This window comes from Hemiscyllium ocellatum, chromosome 4 (assembly GCF_020745735.1).
Source record: "Hemiscyllium ocellatum isolate sHemOce1 chromosome 4, sHemOce1.pat.X.cur, whole genome shotgun sequence".
Lineage (NCBI taxonomy): Eukaryota > Metazoa > Chordata > Chondrichthyes > Orectolobiformes > Hemiscylliidae > Hemiscyllium > Hemiscyllium ocellatum.
This window is the reverse complement of record NC_083404.1, coordinates 38,527,722-38,547,753: the sequence shown is the minus strand read 5'-3', so window position 1 is coordinate 38,547,753 and position 20,032 is coordinate 38,527,722. Positions and strand designations below refer to the sequence as shown.

General features: G+C 41.0%; 1 protein-coding gene across 2 annotated transcripts in view; it reads right to left on the bottom strand.

The window, feature by feature from the left end:
• Positions 1-1,092: 1,092 nt before the first annotated feature.
• The window catches only part of tbx20 (T-box transcription factor 20), a 31,712-nt gene continuing 12,772 nt past the window's right edge, over positions 1,093-20,032 (bottom strand). Inside the window, exons 7-9 of one of the 2 annotated variants that reach the window (XM_060824222.1) lie at positions 16,436-16,438; positions 15,399-15,511; positions 1,093-1,819 (exon numbers count right to left, since the gene is read on the bottom strand). In XM_060824222.1, the coding sequence (XP_060680205.1) occupies positions 1,479-1,819; positions 15,399-15,511; positions 16,436-16,438 (457 nt within the window). In that variant the 3' untranslated portion in view covers positions 1,093-1,478. The remainder of the gene's footprint in view (positions 1,820-15,398; positions 15,512-16,435; positions 16,439-20,032) is intronic. The other variant, XM_060824220.1, reaches the window with a different exon arrangement.

Genomic DNA, 20,032 nt, shown 5'->3' with positions numbered 1-20,032 from the left:
AAGTACCTGAAATATATAACTACCCGCATCCCCATCCATCCTTTCAGTCTTTGCAATGCTTCTTTCTCTAGCTCTGAGAAACCTCATGGGAAATGTACATCAGTAAGTTGGTAAAACCAACTCTGGCTTCTTGTTGTAGCTGGCAAAATGGAAAACTCTCACAGCCTTGAATATGACAGCTGCAAATCTGTGTTTTTATTTTGGTGTAAAACAGTGTCCCAGTGATTAGCCCTGACAATAATAACACACACACACACACACAGCGTGAGATGGAAGTCCATTTCGCAACTGTATAGACATTGCCATTTACAAATACTGAACTTTAATCTTAGGTTTCAAATATTTCATTACATTGATATATCAGTTCCTGCAGAAATAAATATATTGCACTTTTAGAAAACAATTCTGAGTAGATGAAACTCCAAGATTTTGTTTGAATATAATCCGATACATGAGGAAAAAACACAGCATGGATTTTTTTTAAAAAAACATAAGAGTGAACATGCTCACAAAAATGTTATGATATTGAATGATGAATGCAGCAAGCTGCTGACAGACAGTGAGGTTTCTACTGGGTTCCTAAAATGGTGTTTCTGAGATGTGACTGCATGCTCTGACCCTCAGTAAGGCTTCAGTTTGTCAGCTGCAGGAGCTTACAGTGCAGGTGGCAAGTTGATTCACTAGGACACTACGCACAGAATGCTGTCACTGGTGCAGGAATGTCCTGCAAAGACTGGAGCTATTGCTGTCCTGGATCACTGAGGATTGATGCAGCTCTTATCCAGCAAATCAATCTGATTTAGTGCACACAAGCCAGCATTTTATTTGCACTTTATTCCTAGTGACCTTAGGAATTGCAGTGGGAGCAGTTGGGAGGGGGAAAGCTGTAGTTATTTTAATCAACCTGTTCATACATGTCGTGATACATCTCTGGGACAGGTGGGACTTAAACCCAGAGATGGTGATAGGCAGGACCTGTATCCTGGAAAAGCACAGCAGGTCAGGCAGCATCAAAGGAACAGGAGAACTGAAGAAGGGCTTATGCCCGAAACATCGAATCTTCTGATCCTTTGATGCTGCCTGACCTACTGCGCTTTTCCAGCAACACATTTTTAAGCTCTGATCTCCAGCATCTGCAGTCCTCACTTTCTCCTAGGACCTGTATCCTGGTCAAATGGCCTTCTTCACCATGGGATTGTAATACATTTCAGCTGCTGAGGCTCAAATGGTAACAGTGTAGCATGGGAATTGTAGTCCAGTTGCTGCAATGCACTCTGGAGGTTGTAGTCAAATTTTGTTGCAATGCACCCTGGGATAGTCCAGTTACCACAATGCCCTCAGAAACATATAGTTTGTTTGGCATTGCCCTGCAGGAGCTGTTGCTTCATCTGTGCCTCTATGTTTTCGTTGTACGGCTTCTGTGCATCCTTCACAAGTGCCAGCTTCCTTTGTGTGAAAATGCACCATTATTGAGTCAATCATACAAAGTGAGTCATTACAGCTGAGGAGTGTCGCAGTCCCTGGATAGCAGCATATGGCCCTTGCTGGAAATAGTGGTGATACCTGGGCATGTGAAACGTAGGAAACGTTGGCCCACTTCCTTGCATAGAGCTTGCAATGGCTGACGGTGTCAGAGGCATTCCAATGCGGCTATATGGCGGGAGTGAGCCCTGGATAGGGTGGGGAATGGGTGCAGCTAATGAGGCCGTGCTTGTAGAAATTGCAGTGAGGGACTGAGGGTGCTGGAAACCCGAGAAGTTGGAGGAGGATGCCACCCAGGTGCTGAGGGTTAAATTATCTGAAGTTGTAAATGCTGATCCTGCCAAAAAAAAACATAGAACGGTAAGGCAGTGGAACATGTTATTAAGGTAAAGTAGTGAGTCATTCAGAACAGAAATATAATAATTTTGCAATATATTTAGACCCTTGAATGACAAGGTTTTTATGCAAGAGGGCATTTACCACACAGAATTCTTATGAATTAATAATTATATACTAATTGTTAGAAGAGTTTAATCAACAATTTGAAGACTTTTAATGTTCAATTCTTAACTGGCCTCTGAAATGGTTTACCAAGCCACTGTGTCAAGTTGGAAACTGTTATGATAAACTTAAAATAATATAACTGGATGGATCACCCGACATCGGCTTAGGTACTGGAAATAAAAATTACACACCCAGCTCTTTCAACCCTGCAAAATCCTCTGCAGGCTTGTGCTAAAATTGGGAGAGTTGTTTGTTCCATAGACAAGTCAAAAAAAACAGCTCAACTGAGAAATACCAAATCATAATTGATACATAATACCCCAGACAACACCATCACCAGACTTTGACAGATATGGAGAGACCCAGCAAAGGTCAGGAGTGTGTCACTCCAGGAGTCCTGAATATTGAATCTATAGCACATGAAGTCTCATGGCATTAGGTCAAATATGGGCCAGGAAATCTCTTGCTGACTACCTCTAACTTCATCCCTCAGTTGATGAATCAGTCCTGCTCCAGGTTGAAGATCATAGGGAAAAGGCACTGAAGGTAACAAGTAAAAAAATGCATTCTTTTCAGAGATTTCAATCTCCACTATCAATGATCTACCCTTCATTATAAAGTCAGAAGTGAGCCTATTTGCTGATAATTGCAAGATGTTCACCACCATTCATGACTCCTCAAACAGCAAGACCTGGACAATATTATGCTGAGGCTGGTAAGTGGCAATTAACATTCACTTCATACAGGTTCCAGGTAATTACCATCTCCAACAAGCGAGAATATAACAATCTAACTGGTATATTCAATGATATCAATATCACTGATTCCCCAACCATTGACCAGAAACTAAACTGGAGTAGACATATAGGTACTGTGGCTACAAGAGGATGTCATGGGCTAGGAATTCTGTAGTGAGTATCACATCTCTTGACTGCCCAAAGCCTTTCTTCCATCAAGAATGCAAAAGTCAAGAATGTCTTGGAATACTTTCCACTTGCCTGGATGACTGCAGCTTCAACAATACTTAAGAAGCTTAATCCCATCCAGTGCAAAGCAGCCAACTTAATTAGCACCCATCCACAACCTTCAACATTCACTCCCTCCACCATCAATGCACAGTGTGCACCATCTATAAGATTCACAGTGGTAACTCACCAAAACTCTTCTGACAGCAACTTCCAAACCTGCGATCTCTACCATCTAAGATAAATGGGAACACCAGCACCAGCAAGTTCCCCTCCAATCCACACACCATTCTGACGTAGAAATATTTTGCTGTTGTCTTAGTGCTGCTGGACCAGAATCCAGGAATTCCCTCCCTAACTGCTTTCTGAGTATACTGACATCCAGATGGACTGCAGTGGTTCAAGAAAGCTGTGCACCAATACTTTCTACAAGTCATAGGTTATATTCATGTAATCTTCAAATAGTTGCTCTTGTACAATAATCTTCAAATTATTTATTTAACAGGACTCTTGTACCTAGCCCAGAAAGAGGAACTCCTAAACCGTACCAGAATACACTAGATTTGAAGCAATACGTGTAACATTGTAATGGGGTGACCAGCACTATTTCAAATGATGCCAACTAAGAGAAATGAGATTTTACAGTTTCAAGAAAAAAAACGAGACTTCTTATTTTTGAGCCAGAAAATCACAAGATAAACATAGAGGTATCCCCCACTTTTCAAACATTTGATTTACGCCGTTTCACTTTTACGAAAGAGCTACATTAGTACCTGTTTTCGCAAATCTAAAGAGGATTTTCACGTTTATGAAAATCAACGATACTTTTTCCCGTGTAAATCATACGCCTTTGCTTTATGCCATTTTCGGCTTGCAAAAGGTTTCGTGGGAATGCTCTATTTTCAGGTAGCGGGGGCTGCCTGTACTTGCTGATTGCTGGCAACAGCAGACCCTACAAATCTCACAATAAAACTCACCACAGGAGAATACATGGGAAACGCATTAGGCATTTCAGACTTGACAAAAGATGCATAAAAACTGAAGAAATTTGCAATTATAACCAGGAGATGTTATTGCTTTCTAAGTGATAAATCAAACACTAAACAAAATCAAGGAGGAATTGAAAACAGTTGACAATTATTTGAACCTCAGAATTCATAAAGTTCTCGAAAGGGCAAGCTTTAACAGAAGAGTTCAGTACCCAGATGAATCCTTGTTTCTCATTTGTAATTTCTACAAGCTAGTGAGGAGATGTGATGATGGTGACTTAAACTCAGAATTCATAAGAGACAGTTATGGTATTACTGATAGAAACACAGAAATTAGGAGCAGGAATAGGTCATTTGGCTTTTCAAGAGTGTGGTGCTTAAAAAGCAGAAATTTCTGATTCCTGATGAAGGGCTTTTGCCCGAAATATCAATTCTCCTGCTTCGCGGATGCTGCCTGACCTGCTGTGCCTTTCCACACTCTCGACTCTAATCTCCAGCATCTGCAGTCCTCACTTTCTCCTATTTGGCTCTTCGAGCTTGCTCCCCCATTCATTATGATAACGCATGATAGTTACAGTCGAAAGAATACCTCACTCTCGAGAAAGCTGTCCAGATGGCAGAATTCTGGAAGTGGAATAGAGCAATCCTAAGAGGCAAAGCTAAACTTGGCATAGAAGATTTACAGAATCTTAAGGTACAAAACCACAAAAGACTTATCAAATAGAACAAACACCAGAAACTGTGCAGTGAAGAAACCTTACAGGAATAGAGAGGGCCCAACTTTTAAAAGTAGAATACTTGAATTGTGAAAAGTAAATCACTTTCAGAAAAAATGCCCTAAGTGAGGCACAGCCACAAAATGCACAAGACTATTGTAGAGAGATGAAGAAAGTAGTCAAATTTCCAGTAGAAAGCAAATACAAAGTTTTCCTGAGGAAATCAATGACCCAGACCAAATATTTTGGCAAACACGTATTTATTCCAACAAGCAGCTTGTGACTTTCACAGGAGTAAGTGCCTGCTTATGACAAAACCCAACTTATAGCTGATAGAAGTTCAGCCAAATGATCCAGTGATAATGAACTTAAGAGTAAAGAAACTCTGCAGCATAAGGAACAACAGATAGCAGAAAACCTTTATATACTTTATAACCAAGAATTTTCTCTCTTCAGTAAAACAGCATGTAGTAAATTAATTTCAATCAAAAGAGGAAAATGTTAAGTACCAGAAACTACTAAGTGCCTTTGAAAAGATATATCCCAATTTATTCAAAAAATGAGCAAGGTTAAAAACATAAATATGGCACCAACCGGAAGATGCTGAATCTTTGTCTTTATATGCAAGAAGATACTGCATCTCTGAACAAAACAAGATGAGAACCATCTTGCAGAGATGACAAGAATGGGGGTCACTTTTCTTGTCACTAAACCAGTAGAATGGTGTTCAGGCATAGTCCCAACACCCATGTCAATATCTTTCAAGGTGTTCATAGAGCCATACGGCACATGAGTGAAATCCTGATCCATGATGAAACAATTGATGATCGTGATCAGAGATTGCATGGAGTATTAAAATGTTTACAAGAGGAAGGCCTCACATTTAATGACAATCTTCAAGGGATCCAGTTTTCTTTTGGAATACATAGTTAACTATTAAAACATAATGGTGGATCCTCAGGAAACTGAAACCATTACATAATTCCCAACTCCAAAGTCAGCCCAGGGTCTTCAAGGATTTTTGAGACTCAGTTAATCAGTGGGCAAAACTTTAGCATAACTTAGAAATCATTGAATAGCCCTTCAGACAATTCCTCAAGAAGACACAAGAATGGTGCTGGAATCCTCAACGAGGGAACACATTAGGCAAGGTTAAAGAAATGTTGTTCTCTATAGAGGTCTTAGTCACTAAAATCCTTTATTACCAACAATAATAGCAGCTAATGCTTAAGAGCAATAATCTTCCAGGAGCAGCCAGATGGATGTTGTTAACCAGTCTATTCTGCATCAAGAAACATAATATGCTCTGATAGAAAGGAAGCCCTCACAGTTACCTGAACCTATGAGAATATGAGATGAATCATAAGACTGAAATTGAAACTAATCACACACCTTTTGTTTCTCAACTCAATGAGCAGGAACTTATAAAAATGCCAACAAGAGCACAAAGAATCTGACTTTGTCCCATGAGTTTTGTTTACAAAACAGTCTACATGAAGAGTAAGCTGCAGACAATGGCAAATGCACTAACTATTGCAATAGTGATAGCCTTACTAGTTGTGATATAATTTGAAGATGCCGGTGTTGGACTGGGGTGTACAAAGTTAAAAATCACACAACACCAGGTTGTAGTCCGACAGGTTTGATTGGAAGCACACTAGCTTTCGGAGCAACGCTCCTTTATCAGGTGGTTGTGGAGGACACAATTATAAGGCACAGAATTTATAGCAAAAGTTTACAGTGTGATGGAACTGAAATTATACATTGAAAAATACCTTGATTGTCTGTTGAGTCTTTCATGTTTTCGAATACCATGAAAGTTTCACTTCTTTCATGTGTAAATCACAAAACCTTTTTTAAAAAGTTGCATTCTCAGGTTAGCTGTAACAATTGGTGTTAGCTAGATAATATGTTGAAGGTGTTAGCCCCCTGTGTTCTCTGTCTAGATGTTTAGATTGATTCTAATCTAAAAAGTGAGATAACAGAGTTTTACCTGAATTCATGCAGTTTGTGAGGTTGTGATTGTGAGAGTGTATATGTGTGTGTAGTGAGTGTAGAGTGTCTTAAGTCTGTGTGTGTGTGTGTGTGTGTGTGTGTGTGTGTGTGTGTGTGTGTGTGTGTGTGTGTGTGTGTGTGGTGCAATGGTGGTCACCTGTAATGTGACATGAACCAAGGTCCTGGTTGAGGCACTGAGTATTGGTACGGAACTTAACTATCAGCCTTTGCTCGGCCACTTTTCGCTGCTGCCTATCCTGAAGTCTGCCTTAGAGGATGGTCACCCGAAGGTCCAAGGTCGAATGTCCTGGACCACTGAAGTGTTCCCCAACTGGGAGGGAACACTCCTGTCTGTTGATTGTTCGATGCCGATTCATCCGTTATCATAGCCTTTGCTCAGTTTCCCCAATGTACCATGCCTCAGGGCATCCTTGCCTGCAACGTATAAGATAGACAACGTTGGCTGAGTCACATGAGTTAACTGCCATGTACAAGGTGGGAGGTGTTTCTACGCGTAATGGTGGTATCTATGTCCACACTCTGACACATCTTGCAGCGTCTACCGTGACAGGGTTGTGTGGAATTGTCCTGAAAGCCGGGCAGCTTGCTACGAACAATGATCTGTTTGAGGTTTGGTGGTTGTTTAAAAGCAAGTAGTGGAGGTGTGGGGAAGGTCTTGGCGAGGTGCTCATCCTCATTGATAATGTGTTGCAGGTCACCAAGAACATGGCGTAATGTTTCAGCTCCTGGGAAGTACTGAACAACGAAGGGTACCCTGTCAGTTGCAGCACGTGTCTGTCTCCTGAGGAGGTCATTACGATTTCTTGCTGTGGCATGTCGGAAGTGGCGCTGATGAGTTGAGCATCATACCCCATTCTTGTAGGGGCATCCCTGAGTACTTCCAGGTGCCCATCACGTTCCTCCTCATCTCAGCAGATCGTGTAGTTGTGATATAGATTGTATCCATGAAATTAAGTCACATGTTGAATCCACAGTGACCAGCAAGTCATAATTGGCTTGGCCAGATTTGACAAGGATAAATGAGAGAATAGGAACATCTGGTGAAATTGAACCAAATGTGCTGCTACTGGAAGATTACTGCTTTTAAGATTGTAGCTGAAGCATCGGCCATTATTATTGTTGGAAATAAAGGATTATAGCGCGCTGCAGAAAAGGCCCAACATGTGGCCAAGAGATTATATGTAGAACACAGGAGACATTTTACCATTGTTGCTGATATACTAGCACATGATGAGTGACTGGTTATGTTGGGGAAAATGTACCTAGGACACTTGGGAATCATCAAGTATAGTGCCAGAACTCAATTGTCAGACTGGTAGCCTGGAATGCCCAGAGAAATTGAAGAACTTATCTCCAATTGTCAGACATGTGCCTTCTCGAGGCCAGAACAACAATAATATTTTAATGCCCACTAAATTCCCAATCACACCTTGGGAAGATATGGGCATGGGCTAGGGGTAGAAACTATATTAGAACTGGTATTATGCAATGAGATAGGTTAATGCATAATCTTACAGTGAAGACACCACTGGTGGCAGTGACCATAATGGGGTTGAATTTTACATTCATTTTGAGGGTGAGAGGAGTGGGTCCAAGATTATTATACTAAATTTAAATGAGATGAATTATGAGGCATGAAAGCTGAGCTGGCTAAAGTGAATTGGCAAATTTGTTTAAAGGATCGATCAATACAGATGTCATGGCAGGCAATTAAGGGGCTATTTCAGAATACACATAATAGACACATTCCAATAAGTAATAAAAACTTCCAAGGGACGTAGCTACCATCCATGGTTAAATAGAAATGTTTACGGAAGTATCAAACTAAAGGAAATGGCACACAATAATGCAAAGATAGTTGGCAGATCAGAAGATTGGACAGAATATAAAATAATGCAAAGAATGACCATAAAATTCATAAAAAGAGGATAAATTGGTCTTTTTTCAGATTGGAAAGATGTAAAACTGGTGTACCAAAGAGATCAGTGTCAAGAACTTCACTATGTTACAAATTATATAAATTACTTAGATGTGATGATGGAAGGTCTTGTTGCCAAATTGCCAATGACACAAAAATAGGTAGGAAAATAAACTGTGACGAGGAGGCACAATGAGGCAACTACAAGATATAAATAGGTTAAGTGAGTGGGTCAAGATGTGTTGAATGAAGTATACTGGAAGAAAATAGTTAAAAATCACACAACACCAGGTTATAGTCCAACAGGTTTAATTGGAAGCACACCAATTTTCAGAGCGACACTCCTACATCAAGTGATTGTGATGAATAGACCTGATGAAGGACCGTCACTCCGAAAACTAGTGTGCTTCCAATTAAACCTGTTGGACTATAACCTGGTGTTGTGTGATTTTAAACTTTGTACACCCCAGTCCAACACTGGCATCTCCAAATCAGGAAGAAAATAGGAAATTGTCCATTTTGATAGGAAGAGTTAAAATAAAGCATGTTATCTAAATAGCAAGAGACTGCAGACCTTTAATATCCTCATGCATTAACTACAAAATATTCATATTCAGGTACAACATGTAATTAGGAAAGCTAATAAAATGCCATCATTTATCATAACGGAAATTGAATACAAAAGTTAGGAAGCTATGCTTCAGTTATACAGGGACACTGCATCTGGGGTTTTAAGTATGGTATTGGTGACTTTACCTAAGGGAGGATGTAAATTCATTGGAATCAGTACAAAGAAGGTTTAAAAGACTAATGTGTGGAATTGGGGGTGGGGGTGCGGTTGGGGCGCTGCCTGATGAGGAAAAGTTGGACAGGCTCAGCTTGTATCTGCTAGAGTTCAGAACTCAAAGAATAATGACAGTTGAAATGTAGAGGTTGTCTAGGTGTCTTGCCACTGTAGGTGTAGAGAGGATTTTTCCTCTTAATGGATAAGCTGGAACTCAGAGTCACTGTTTCAGCACATTCAGGTGATGTTTTTGTTCTGAGAGGATGGGGAGTTATCAGAATTTGCTTCCTCAAAACGTGTTGGCAGTAAAGCTACTGAATATTTTTAAGGCAGAGGTATATATAATTATTGTTAAGCAAGGGGTAAAAAGCTATCAGTCATAGATAGAAATATGAATTTGAGGTTACAATCAAATCAATCATGAAATTTTGAATGGTGGAGCAATATGAAGGGTGAATAGCCTACTCTTTCTCCATCTTCAAATGTACTCTTCAAATTAGACAAGAAAGGGAAATATCCTAATTCACACTCGATCACTTCTGGCTTGAATGAATCCACACATAACAGCTGCTACATCAGCAAAAACACTCCCTTACCCCACATCAGCTTTCATTCACCACAATATATTTGTAAAAGAGTGTGTAACCATGTTTTCTGATCACAGACATTTAATTAAAAAAATGAAGTTACTAATTTAATGTTTTTTTAAATTAATTCCTTTGGAGTGTTGAAATTTAAAATGACCAAAATCCAAATGAAAGAGCTTTCATTCTATTAGAAGACTTTGCTAATTTCTAGAGAGCAGATTGCTTTTATAAAAAGCATTCCTAAAATACTTTATGAAAGGATTGTGGTTTTTGATGAGATCTGCAGCCTGATGTAGATAATCAGACAAAGCATTTTTATGTCTGAACTAATCATTGGATAGAAATTCTTCATGGTCTTTGACCTAACATAATCACTTTGCTTCATTGTACAGATTCTGTACTAATATTAATAGTGATGACTCTAATTGTCTAGAAACAATATAATGTTTATTTAAATGTAACAACATAGAGTTGGATATACTCCTGCATTAGTGTTGTCATTTATCCATATTTCATTTCATCCAATCTAATGTCTGGAGTATAATGCTTTAGCTGTGTAAGCAACATAGTGATATACAGTAAATGGTTTAATACTAGCTCACACCAACTGCAGCATAATTACAAATCATGGACTGATGAACTATTTTTAACACCTTCTAATGTTAGAACATTCAGTTTGGTTAACATTAAAATGTATCCTGCATTGAGAAACTTGTGAATGAAGTACTGGTAACACTCCTATGATGATTTTGTTTTCCAAGACCAGAGAGCAGTGTCGGACAGGTAGTTTAGTTTGGCTCTGCTCATTCAACAGCAAGTATCAGACTCAAATAGGTACTTCCACAATTCATAACTAGGTCCCAATATCTAAGTTATTTAATAGATTATTGTCATGTAATTATAATCATGCACGGATAAACTGTATTGCAATTATAACTTATTTGAATATACTTGCATGTTATGATTTTCTGCTTGTAAATTCTGCTTGCAGCTTTTAAGAGCTTCAGTTGTGAATTTAGATAACTCCTCTTTAACTCTCATTATTCCATGCACAAAGCTAAGTTGATCAATGTTATGGATTTCAAAAGAACTGTAGTGCATTGAAACAACTGATTAATTCATGATCACATATATCATGCAGTTTACTACAGCAGTAAGTACTCAAGTTTATAAATAATACTTAAAATGGTCGCCTACTTAGTCCAATTCCTCGCTGTTTGGATTTCCTCCCAGTCTGTGATAGATTAGCAGATATTAGCTGCAAGTGCTTCCTCTGGCCCTTACACTGAGACTCTCTGCCTTGTTAATACCAGTGTAGACAAGTAGGAGGCTGGAAGAACACAGCAAGCCTGGCAGCATCAGGAGGTGGAAAAGTCAACATTTCAGGTGTAACCCTGCTTCAGGACTGGGGGGTGGGTTGGGGAGGGGATGCTGCAGATAAAGAGGGTGGGGTGCAGGATGGTGAGGTGGGATAAGTAAACACAGGTAGAGGATCCCTGGTTAGTCAATGGGAGGAGTGAATCCAGTTGGTAGCTAGAAGGAAGGATCGATGAGAGGAATGGAGGGGCTGGTAAGGGAGGGGAGGGGCTGGGAAGGGAGCCGGGTGATGGGAAGGGAAGTTATTTGAAATTGGAGAACTCAATGTTGAGTTCTCCAGGCCACAGGATGCCCAGGTGGAAGATGAGCTGTTGTTCCTCCAATGTGCAGTCTGATTCGTTGTGGCAATGGATGAGGCCGAGGATGGTCATGTCGGAAATGGAGAAAGGGAATTAAAATGGGCGGTGACTGGGAGGTCAGGTTGGCCCCTGCAGGCCTGACTTGAGATGCTCGATGAACTATTCCCTGAGTTTGTGCTTGGTCTCGCTGATGTAGAGAAGACCATACTGGATACAGTAACCTAGGTTGAAGGAGAGGCAGGTCAACCTCTGCCTCACCTGGAAGGAATATATGGGACCCTGGATGGGGATGAGGGGGGGGGTTCTGTACCGACAGATTTTGCAACTTTTCTGGTTGCAGGAGAAGGTACCTGGGGGTTCGGGGGGATTGGTAGGGAGGGTGGCATGAACCAAGGACTGGCGAAGGGAATGGTCCTTATGGAAGGCGGAGAGGGGTGGGGAGGGGAGGATGTCCTTGGTGATGGGGTCTAGCTGGAGTTGGCAGAAGTGTTTAAGGATGATGCATTGGATGTGGAGACTGGTAGGTGAGGACAAGAGGGACCCGGTCTTTATTGTGTTTACAGGGAGGAGGGATTTAGAAGGTGCAGTGGAGGGCTGTCCAGATGACGGGGGGGAGACATGTTGTTCAAAATAGGTGGACATCTGAGATGCTTGGGAGTGGAATGTCTCCTCATCCAAGCAGATGTGGTGGAGTCAGAGGAATTGAGAGAATGAGATGGAGTCTTTGCAGGATACTGGATGGGAGGAGGTGTAGTACAGGTAGTCGTGAGAGTCTGTGGATTTATAGTAAATGTCTGTCTGGAGACTGCAACCGGAGATGGAAATGAAGATGTCAAGAAAAGGGAGGGTGGTGTCTGAGATGGACCAAGTGAATTTGAGGGCAGGGTAGACGTTGTGGGCGAAGTTGATGAACTGCTCCAGTTCAGCCTTGGTGCTGGATACTGTGCCAAAGTAGTATTGACGTAACAGCGGAAGAATTGGGGCACAGTACCTGTGTAGGTACTGAAGGGGGACTGTTCGACATAACCAACAAAAATGCAGGCATAGCTGGGGCACATCCAGGTGCCCAAGGCCACCCCCTGGAATTGCAGGAAATGGTCTTCTCTACACTGGGGAGTAAAAAGTGAAGTCTGCAGATGCTGGAGATCAGAGCTGAAAATGTGTTGCTGGTTAAAGCACAGCAGGTCAGGCAGCATCCAAGGAACAGGAGATTCGACGTTTTGGGCCAGAGCCCTTCATCAGGAATGAAGGGCTCTGGCCCGAAACGTCGAACCTCCTGTTCCTTGGATGCTGCCTGACCTGCTGTGCTTTAACCAGCAACACATTTTCAGCTCTACACCGGGGAGACCAAACGTAAACTAAGGGAGCATTACCGAGCATCTTAGCTGGGCCTGCAGGGACCGACCTGACCTCCCAGTTATCGCCCATTGTAACTCCCCTTCCAATTCCCTTTCCGACCTGACCATCCTTGGTCTCCTCCATTGCCACAGCGAATCAGACTGCAATTTGGAGGAACAAACATCACATCTTCTGCCTGGGCAGCCTACAGCTCTGACGACTCAACATTGAGTTCTCCAATTTCAAATTATCTCCCTTCCCATCACCTGACTCCCTTCCCAGCCCCTCCCTTTCCTTTCCATTCCTCTCATTGACACTTCCTTCCAGCCATCAACCGGATTCATTCCTCCCATCGACTAACCAGGTCGTACCCTCTATTTGTGTTCAGTTATCCCCACCGCCCCACCCTTCCCCTCCCACCCACCCCTAGTCCTGAAGAAGGGTCACACCCAAACTTTGACTTCTCCACCTCCTGACACTGCCTGGCTTGTTGTGCTCTTCCAGTCTCCTGTCTGTCTACTTTAGATCAAAGCAGCTGCAGTTTTTTTTGTCATTAATATGATAATTCTGTCACCTTCTCAAGAACTAAAGCTGCTTCAAGAAGCTGAAGTTACATTTTAAGTAATCAAATTAATATTGGCCTCAATTATCACATTTACAGCAAGTTGGTGACACAATACTCTCTTATCACTAATCTCTTAAATAAATAAAAAAACATTTATATAACAGCTTTCATATATTTATACAACATATATTTAAAGAAACACCTTTTATATCCTCAGGAGTCTAAAATGCTTCAATTAATTACTTTTCAACATCGATGTGACCACTGACCCTGCTCTTCCTCAAAGAATGCAATGGGACTTCTAACACCACCTGAATAAGTGGACAGTAACTCAGTATAACAGCTTGCCCAATAGAGAGTACTTCTGATAGTCTCGCATTCCCTAAGCATAGTACTAGAATATTGAATTGATTCCTAAAGTGAAGACCAAGCCATAGAAATGCTGGGAGTGCTTAGCTGAGCTAACCTGGCCACGTGTTGGTAAGGGAAATGGGATGGTTGTAATAACAGTATTCATTGACTCTCAGTTCTAGTTCTGGAAGGAATACCACTCCAGCAATTTAAAATGATGACTACTATTTTGATTAATACAATAAAGGTATTTTTTTTCAAATGGTTGCATAATAAAAACTGACCCTTGTAGAATATTTGGAGACAAATAGAATATTTATTAATAAATTTCTGTTTAAATTTGAACAATTTTACATTAGATTAGCATTTGTGTTAATTTTCCCAGGTATTCTATGGTGATTGCGCGGGTGTTATTAAATTCGATCAAATATTGCATTGTGTATTGTGCTGAGGCTTGGACTCATCACTGACACTGGATTTAAATTGGTCCTTAGCTGTTGTAGCAAAAGCAGTTTGTAACCTGTCAACAGAGAAAAAAAAATTTCATGTGTGAAAGTGGCTGATGCATCTTCATTTTATGCAGTTGGACCAATTTCACCTCCCTTGGCTACATTCATGAATTAAAGTTTCTTCCCTCTGCTTAGTTCTACATTAAATCCTAGAAGAGCACATCAGAAAAAGTCCAAGAATAAACTAGTTTGGGAAATGGAAGGATTTGGTTTAAAACACATTGGAGTAGAAATTTTCCCATTTCTAATGATGTCATTAATGTATTGAAAGCACAATAACTCTAGTGAAATCCAGAACAGGATCTTTAGTTTACAATTTTTCGAGAAATACTGCTCTTAGGAAAGTTAAAAATCACACAACACCAGGTTATAGTCCAACAGGTTTAATTGGAAGCACACTAGCTTTCAGAGCACTGCTCCTTCATCAGGTGATTGGATTAATATAGTCCAATTAAACCTGTTGGACTATAACCTGGTGTTATGTGATTTTTAACTTTGTACACCCCAGTCCAACACCGGCATCTCCAAATCATGGCTCTCAGAAAATGCACAGACCTTTAATAATACTGTTCAGAAAGAAACCCATATTTGGGTTCCTCACATAGCTTTTAAACTCTGTGTCATTCTCAGTCTTATTTCTGAACAGTTCATGGATTGAAATCCCCGCTCCTGAGACTTGAGTACAACATTTGACTGTGTAGTACTATACGAATATTGTAATGCTGGAGGAGCATCTCTCAAATATGACAGTAAAACAAGGTAAAATATCTCATGACATTATTTTGAAGAAGACCTTGGTTACCTGAAATCAATATGTTTCCCTCAATCAACATCACAAAATATTAGCTGCTCATTATCACATTGCTGTTTGTGAAAGCTTGCTGAGTGTGAATTTGCTGCTCCATTTCCTATATTCCAACATTGACTATACCTCAAAGTATTCTAGAATGTCCTGAGGTTGTGAAAGGTGCTATATATATGAAGAGCTTTTGTTTTACCTCTGGTCTGTGAGGCTTGGCTCTCATCTCCCAGACCATCATCTTCTCCTCCATATGTCCGGATTGGTGAGCGAGCGTAGGTGTGTTTCTGGATTAAATTCTCCACACTTTCTCTGTGGAACAGAAGAGTTAGTGTGAATGTGTGAAACCCAGTAGATATACTGTATCAGTAGATGTCAGATAAATACCTGGCTAGTACTTTATTACCTTATTGATTTTCACTTCATGATGAGATTCTGTCACTCGTAAGCTGTATGAGCTAGAGAGAATTATCTTTATTTATACTGAGGGATGGTCAATTAGCAACGTTAAGCTAAATATTCCAACCAGTTTGAAAAGGATATCTGTTTATGTCCCACTGTTTTGATTATTTATTCAATATTCTCTTTCCTATTTTCACTGCATTACATTTTGCACTAACTGTGCAGTATTTTAATTTTACTTTAAATGTCACTTCTCTCTTCACAGTTAAAAATCACACAACGCCAGGTTATAGTCCAACAGGTTTAATTGGACGCACACTAGCTTTCGGAGCATCTTGTGTGCTTCCAATTAAACCTGTTGGACTATAACTTGGTGTTGTGTGATTTTTAACTTTGTACACCCCAGTCCAACATCTCCAAATCATTACTATGCTCTTCACATACTTTGAAGTCAGCTTTTTCTCAAATATCACAATATTCTACTTACGATTAACTTACAGATCAGTGACTAGGAAATTATAATGTCAATTTTGAAAGAGTAAACGAATGTTTTTACTAAGTCCAGAAATTAATTCATCAGCAAATATAAATCAAAAATTCAAGACTTGAAAAACGACAGGTGAAAATATATTGTTTCCTATTTGAAAGCTTGTGACGGCAATTCATGGGGTCATTGAAGGCAGCAGATAAGGCAATTCAGCTCTGCCTTCCTGTGACAGGGTTGTATCATCTCCTTCAAATATTAATGCAATTCCCTTCTAAAAGCCTATTGAATATGCTTTGCCACCTTTTCAAGTGAAACATTTCAAATCACAGTTCAAAATGTTTTCTCACCTGCTTGTTGGTGTTGTTTTGTCAAATGCCAATTCACTCTGAAGTCTAACTTTGATTTTCTCCAAATTCAATGAAGTTAACATTTGAGAGTGTGTTTTAGAAATCTCTTTGGGGTGAGTTACATTTGCGGATTTGTATTTGCAGATACTTTTTTTTGTTCAAAAAGCATACAATCTGGAGGCAGTCAGTCCACGTGACATTTCACAAATTCCTACTTTGAAAATATAACCAGTCTGACTCATGGGATGCAGACACACTCTAACTTCACACCTTTAATGCATAGTCTGAGCTGAGATGTCACTTTTTTTATATATAAAACCTTAACGTTATCTTAATGACAAACCTAACGTGTGACTTGAAAGAAGTTCTGGGAATCACTCGAAACCTGCATGCCCATTCTAAATGAATAAAGACTTAACAGCAATCCATGTCTCTTCAATACTTCGCTTAAGTTGTATGACACTTTGATCGTTTATGATAAATTCTGTGTCATGTAATCCCGCTCCACTAGCAACCTGACGAAGGAGTAGCGCTCTGAAATCTAGTGCTTCTAAATAAACCTGTTGGACTATAACCTGGTGTTGTGCGACTTTTAACTTTGTCCATCCCAGTCCAACACTGGCTCCTCCACATCATCCCTTTTTTTTTCAGTTTTAAGCTCTTATTCTGAAACAGACACCAATGTTTCATTTTTACCACATCTCCATGCAGTAGATCCAAATATTCCAGACCCTCACAGTGTGGAGAACAGGAATCACCATTTGGTTTTCCACGTTATACGTTCTGACCAGAGACCTCAATGTTTAAAACTGACTCAGAAAAAGAATCCCTTTGGAAGCATAACACGTGAAACAGAGACACGAGCATGGTCAAACATCAGACCTCGATCCCCGGGTCGAAAAGTGGAATTTTCAGGAGAAATCAGCTGTCCATTTGACAATGATTTCTTTCACATGCCCATATTCGTCTTGTTTTAAACATAAGAACAGCGCAAACATGCCGTATTCACATCGAAATTATTCCTCTTTCACACTCGAGTTATTTGGTGTTGGCACAGACAGGTCAGTGACTGTCTCGGGAGAATGTTGTGTAAATATTTTCAGAAGGCAATACACTTAGCCCCGATTTCGCATCGACCGCATCAATAATTCAATGCTCGGATACGGTCAATCCAGCGAGAGTTTAATCCAATTGAATTATTCCCGTGATCGAGAATCTCGGTACAACTAGAGTCTAATTGAAACGTAAAGTGGCCATAGTCCTACCAGACCATAGGGGCACTCTCTCATCAGAGAGGAAGAAGACCCGGTGGTGGTTTAACTTGAGGGTCATCATGCCCCAGGCAAGGGGAGAGGTTGAGAAGCAGAGAGCAGAGTTCTCCCTGGTAACTTCAGCCAGTGCAGGAATTAAACTCGCGCTGTCCGCGTTACAGTGCATGACAAACCCAGCTAAGCGACACCCCCCTCCACACACACACAGTCTCTAATTACTCAGATTAGAACTCAGATTAGTGTCGTTAAAATATTCCGTGTCTGTTTTGCCAAGTGCCGTTTGTGTTATCTATCTGATTGCTTTGCTGAAACGAAAACAAGATGTGAGAAATCTGACAGGGGAGTCTTCCAGCAGGACATGTCCAACCCAGTCTTAATATTACATTTTCTGACAAGATTTGCGCTCGTTGTCCTGCCTTTGTTCAGGTCATGAAGGCTGTTTTTGATGGCACTGAGCTGCCGACTCTCGGCTAAAGTGCAGTTGCTGTCACCTTACAACTTGAAAGTGTTTTATCATCGGGGGACTCGCTCTGCGGCGGCATTCAATCAGTAAACGGGGGAATCGAATTATTCGGCTGTTTCTCCCAGTAACTGCCTGTAAACTAATCACATCTCCAGCCGACTCGGAGGACTCATCGATCAGATCCAATCCTGTCCCTCAACAGTCTGCAGACAAATGAGCCTTTTACACACTGGCTGTCAGTTACAAGGCTCAACTCCCAGTCCCTTCGCTTAAATAAAACTCTCAAGAGATTTATTAGGAGGTGGGGGTGAGTATAGATTTGAAGTTCTTCCCCTTCCCCGGTTCTGTGAGCAGCTCAGAATGAGCAATAAGCAGATTGCCACCCATCAGTGTATGGGAAGGGGACCATGTACCCAGGGCTAGGTAGCAGACACACAAAGTGTACACAGTACACAGTTTATACACTGTATACACAGTATAGGCACTGTATAGACATTATAGACACAGGACAAAGGCGCAGTGTACACGCATTACAGACACTGCACACAATACAGACACGGGCGCAGTGTGCACACATTACAGACACTACACACAGTATAGACACAGGCGCAGTGTGCAAACAGTACACACTATACACAGTACAGGCACAGGCGCGCGCTGTGTAAACGTCAACTACTGCATATGGAACAATCTGATCGCAAACTTTTTTAAATGGAATATTTTTCGGTGTCAAAAATCTCACGAATTTTTTTTTGGCAGGCGGCGTTCAATAACAAGGAGACTGGAACAAAGCTGTCGTTACACAATTGCTCCAAGTGGAGGCGCAGCTTCCGCATGGTGCATTCAGGTATTAGTGACCTGGAGATCACGGCGGTGGGGGGGGGGGGAGGGGGAGACTGAGTAGCTTTGATGGGGTCTCCTTCACATTCTACCTCTACGTCCCGGACTGGAAACTCAAGTCATTGCAGTCCCATAATAAAATCGATCGGGAGCTCCCACTGTGATGCTGCTTCGAGTATTTCACGTTTCTTTTAGAGTTCCTAACTATCAAACACTGAGTGCCCGGAGAGGGCAAAAAAAACCAAAGGATTTAAGGACTGGGAGCTAAAGGTGGGTGTTTGGAAGGAGTCGTCTCTTTCTTAGAAACAACCCTCGGTACTTTCTATGAAGTGTATACAGGACAGCGAGATGGGAGCAGTCCGATGTACGTTCCTGCCATGGAGTCTAACCGAATTCCAAATGGAACATGTCCAAAATAAATTCCCAATTTTTCCCAACTTCACTGTTTTCCAGTTTAACAGACAAACGACGAAATGTGCAATGCAAATGAACGACACCTTTCTTGTTAATTCTCTCAGCCAAAGAGACGCTATGTTTTAAAACGCCATGCAGTTATTTGCAGACAGAAACGGTCATGATTGTGCAGTCCTTGCATGTTTTGTAGCTTGTGTTTACTAATCGCTGCGGATGATTGTTTTGTCAGGATCACAAACCGGCAGCTACCCGCTGCCTGACTCACTGCAAGCAAGCGACAGTAGGCCCCATAAGGACAGTAAATGGGCTTAAGGGATAGATCAGCCTCTGAGGGACTGAACAACCTCTTCCTGATTTTGAAGTTCAATCCCTTCTTGCAGATGCATGGACAGAGCTTTCTCTGACCGGAGGGAACATTATGTATGACATGCAGTCGGCAGTGTGTGTGACACCAGGTATGGGCTGAACTTACTTTCGACAATGTAATGATGTGCGATAAAGGCATTGCTTCAGTCATACAGCAGCTCAGCTGTAGACGCTGCCAGGCTGTATGTATATGCCAGACAAACTGCTGGTGAATTCAAGCCTTTCGCACTGACTTTAGTTCCC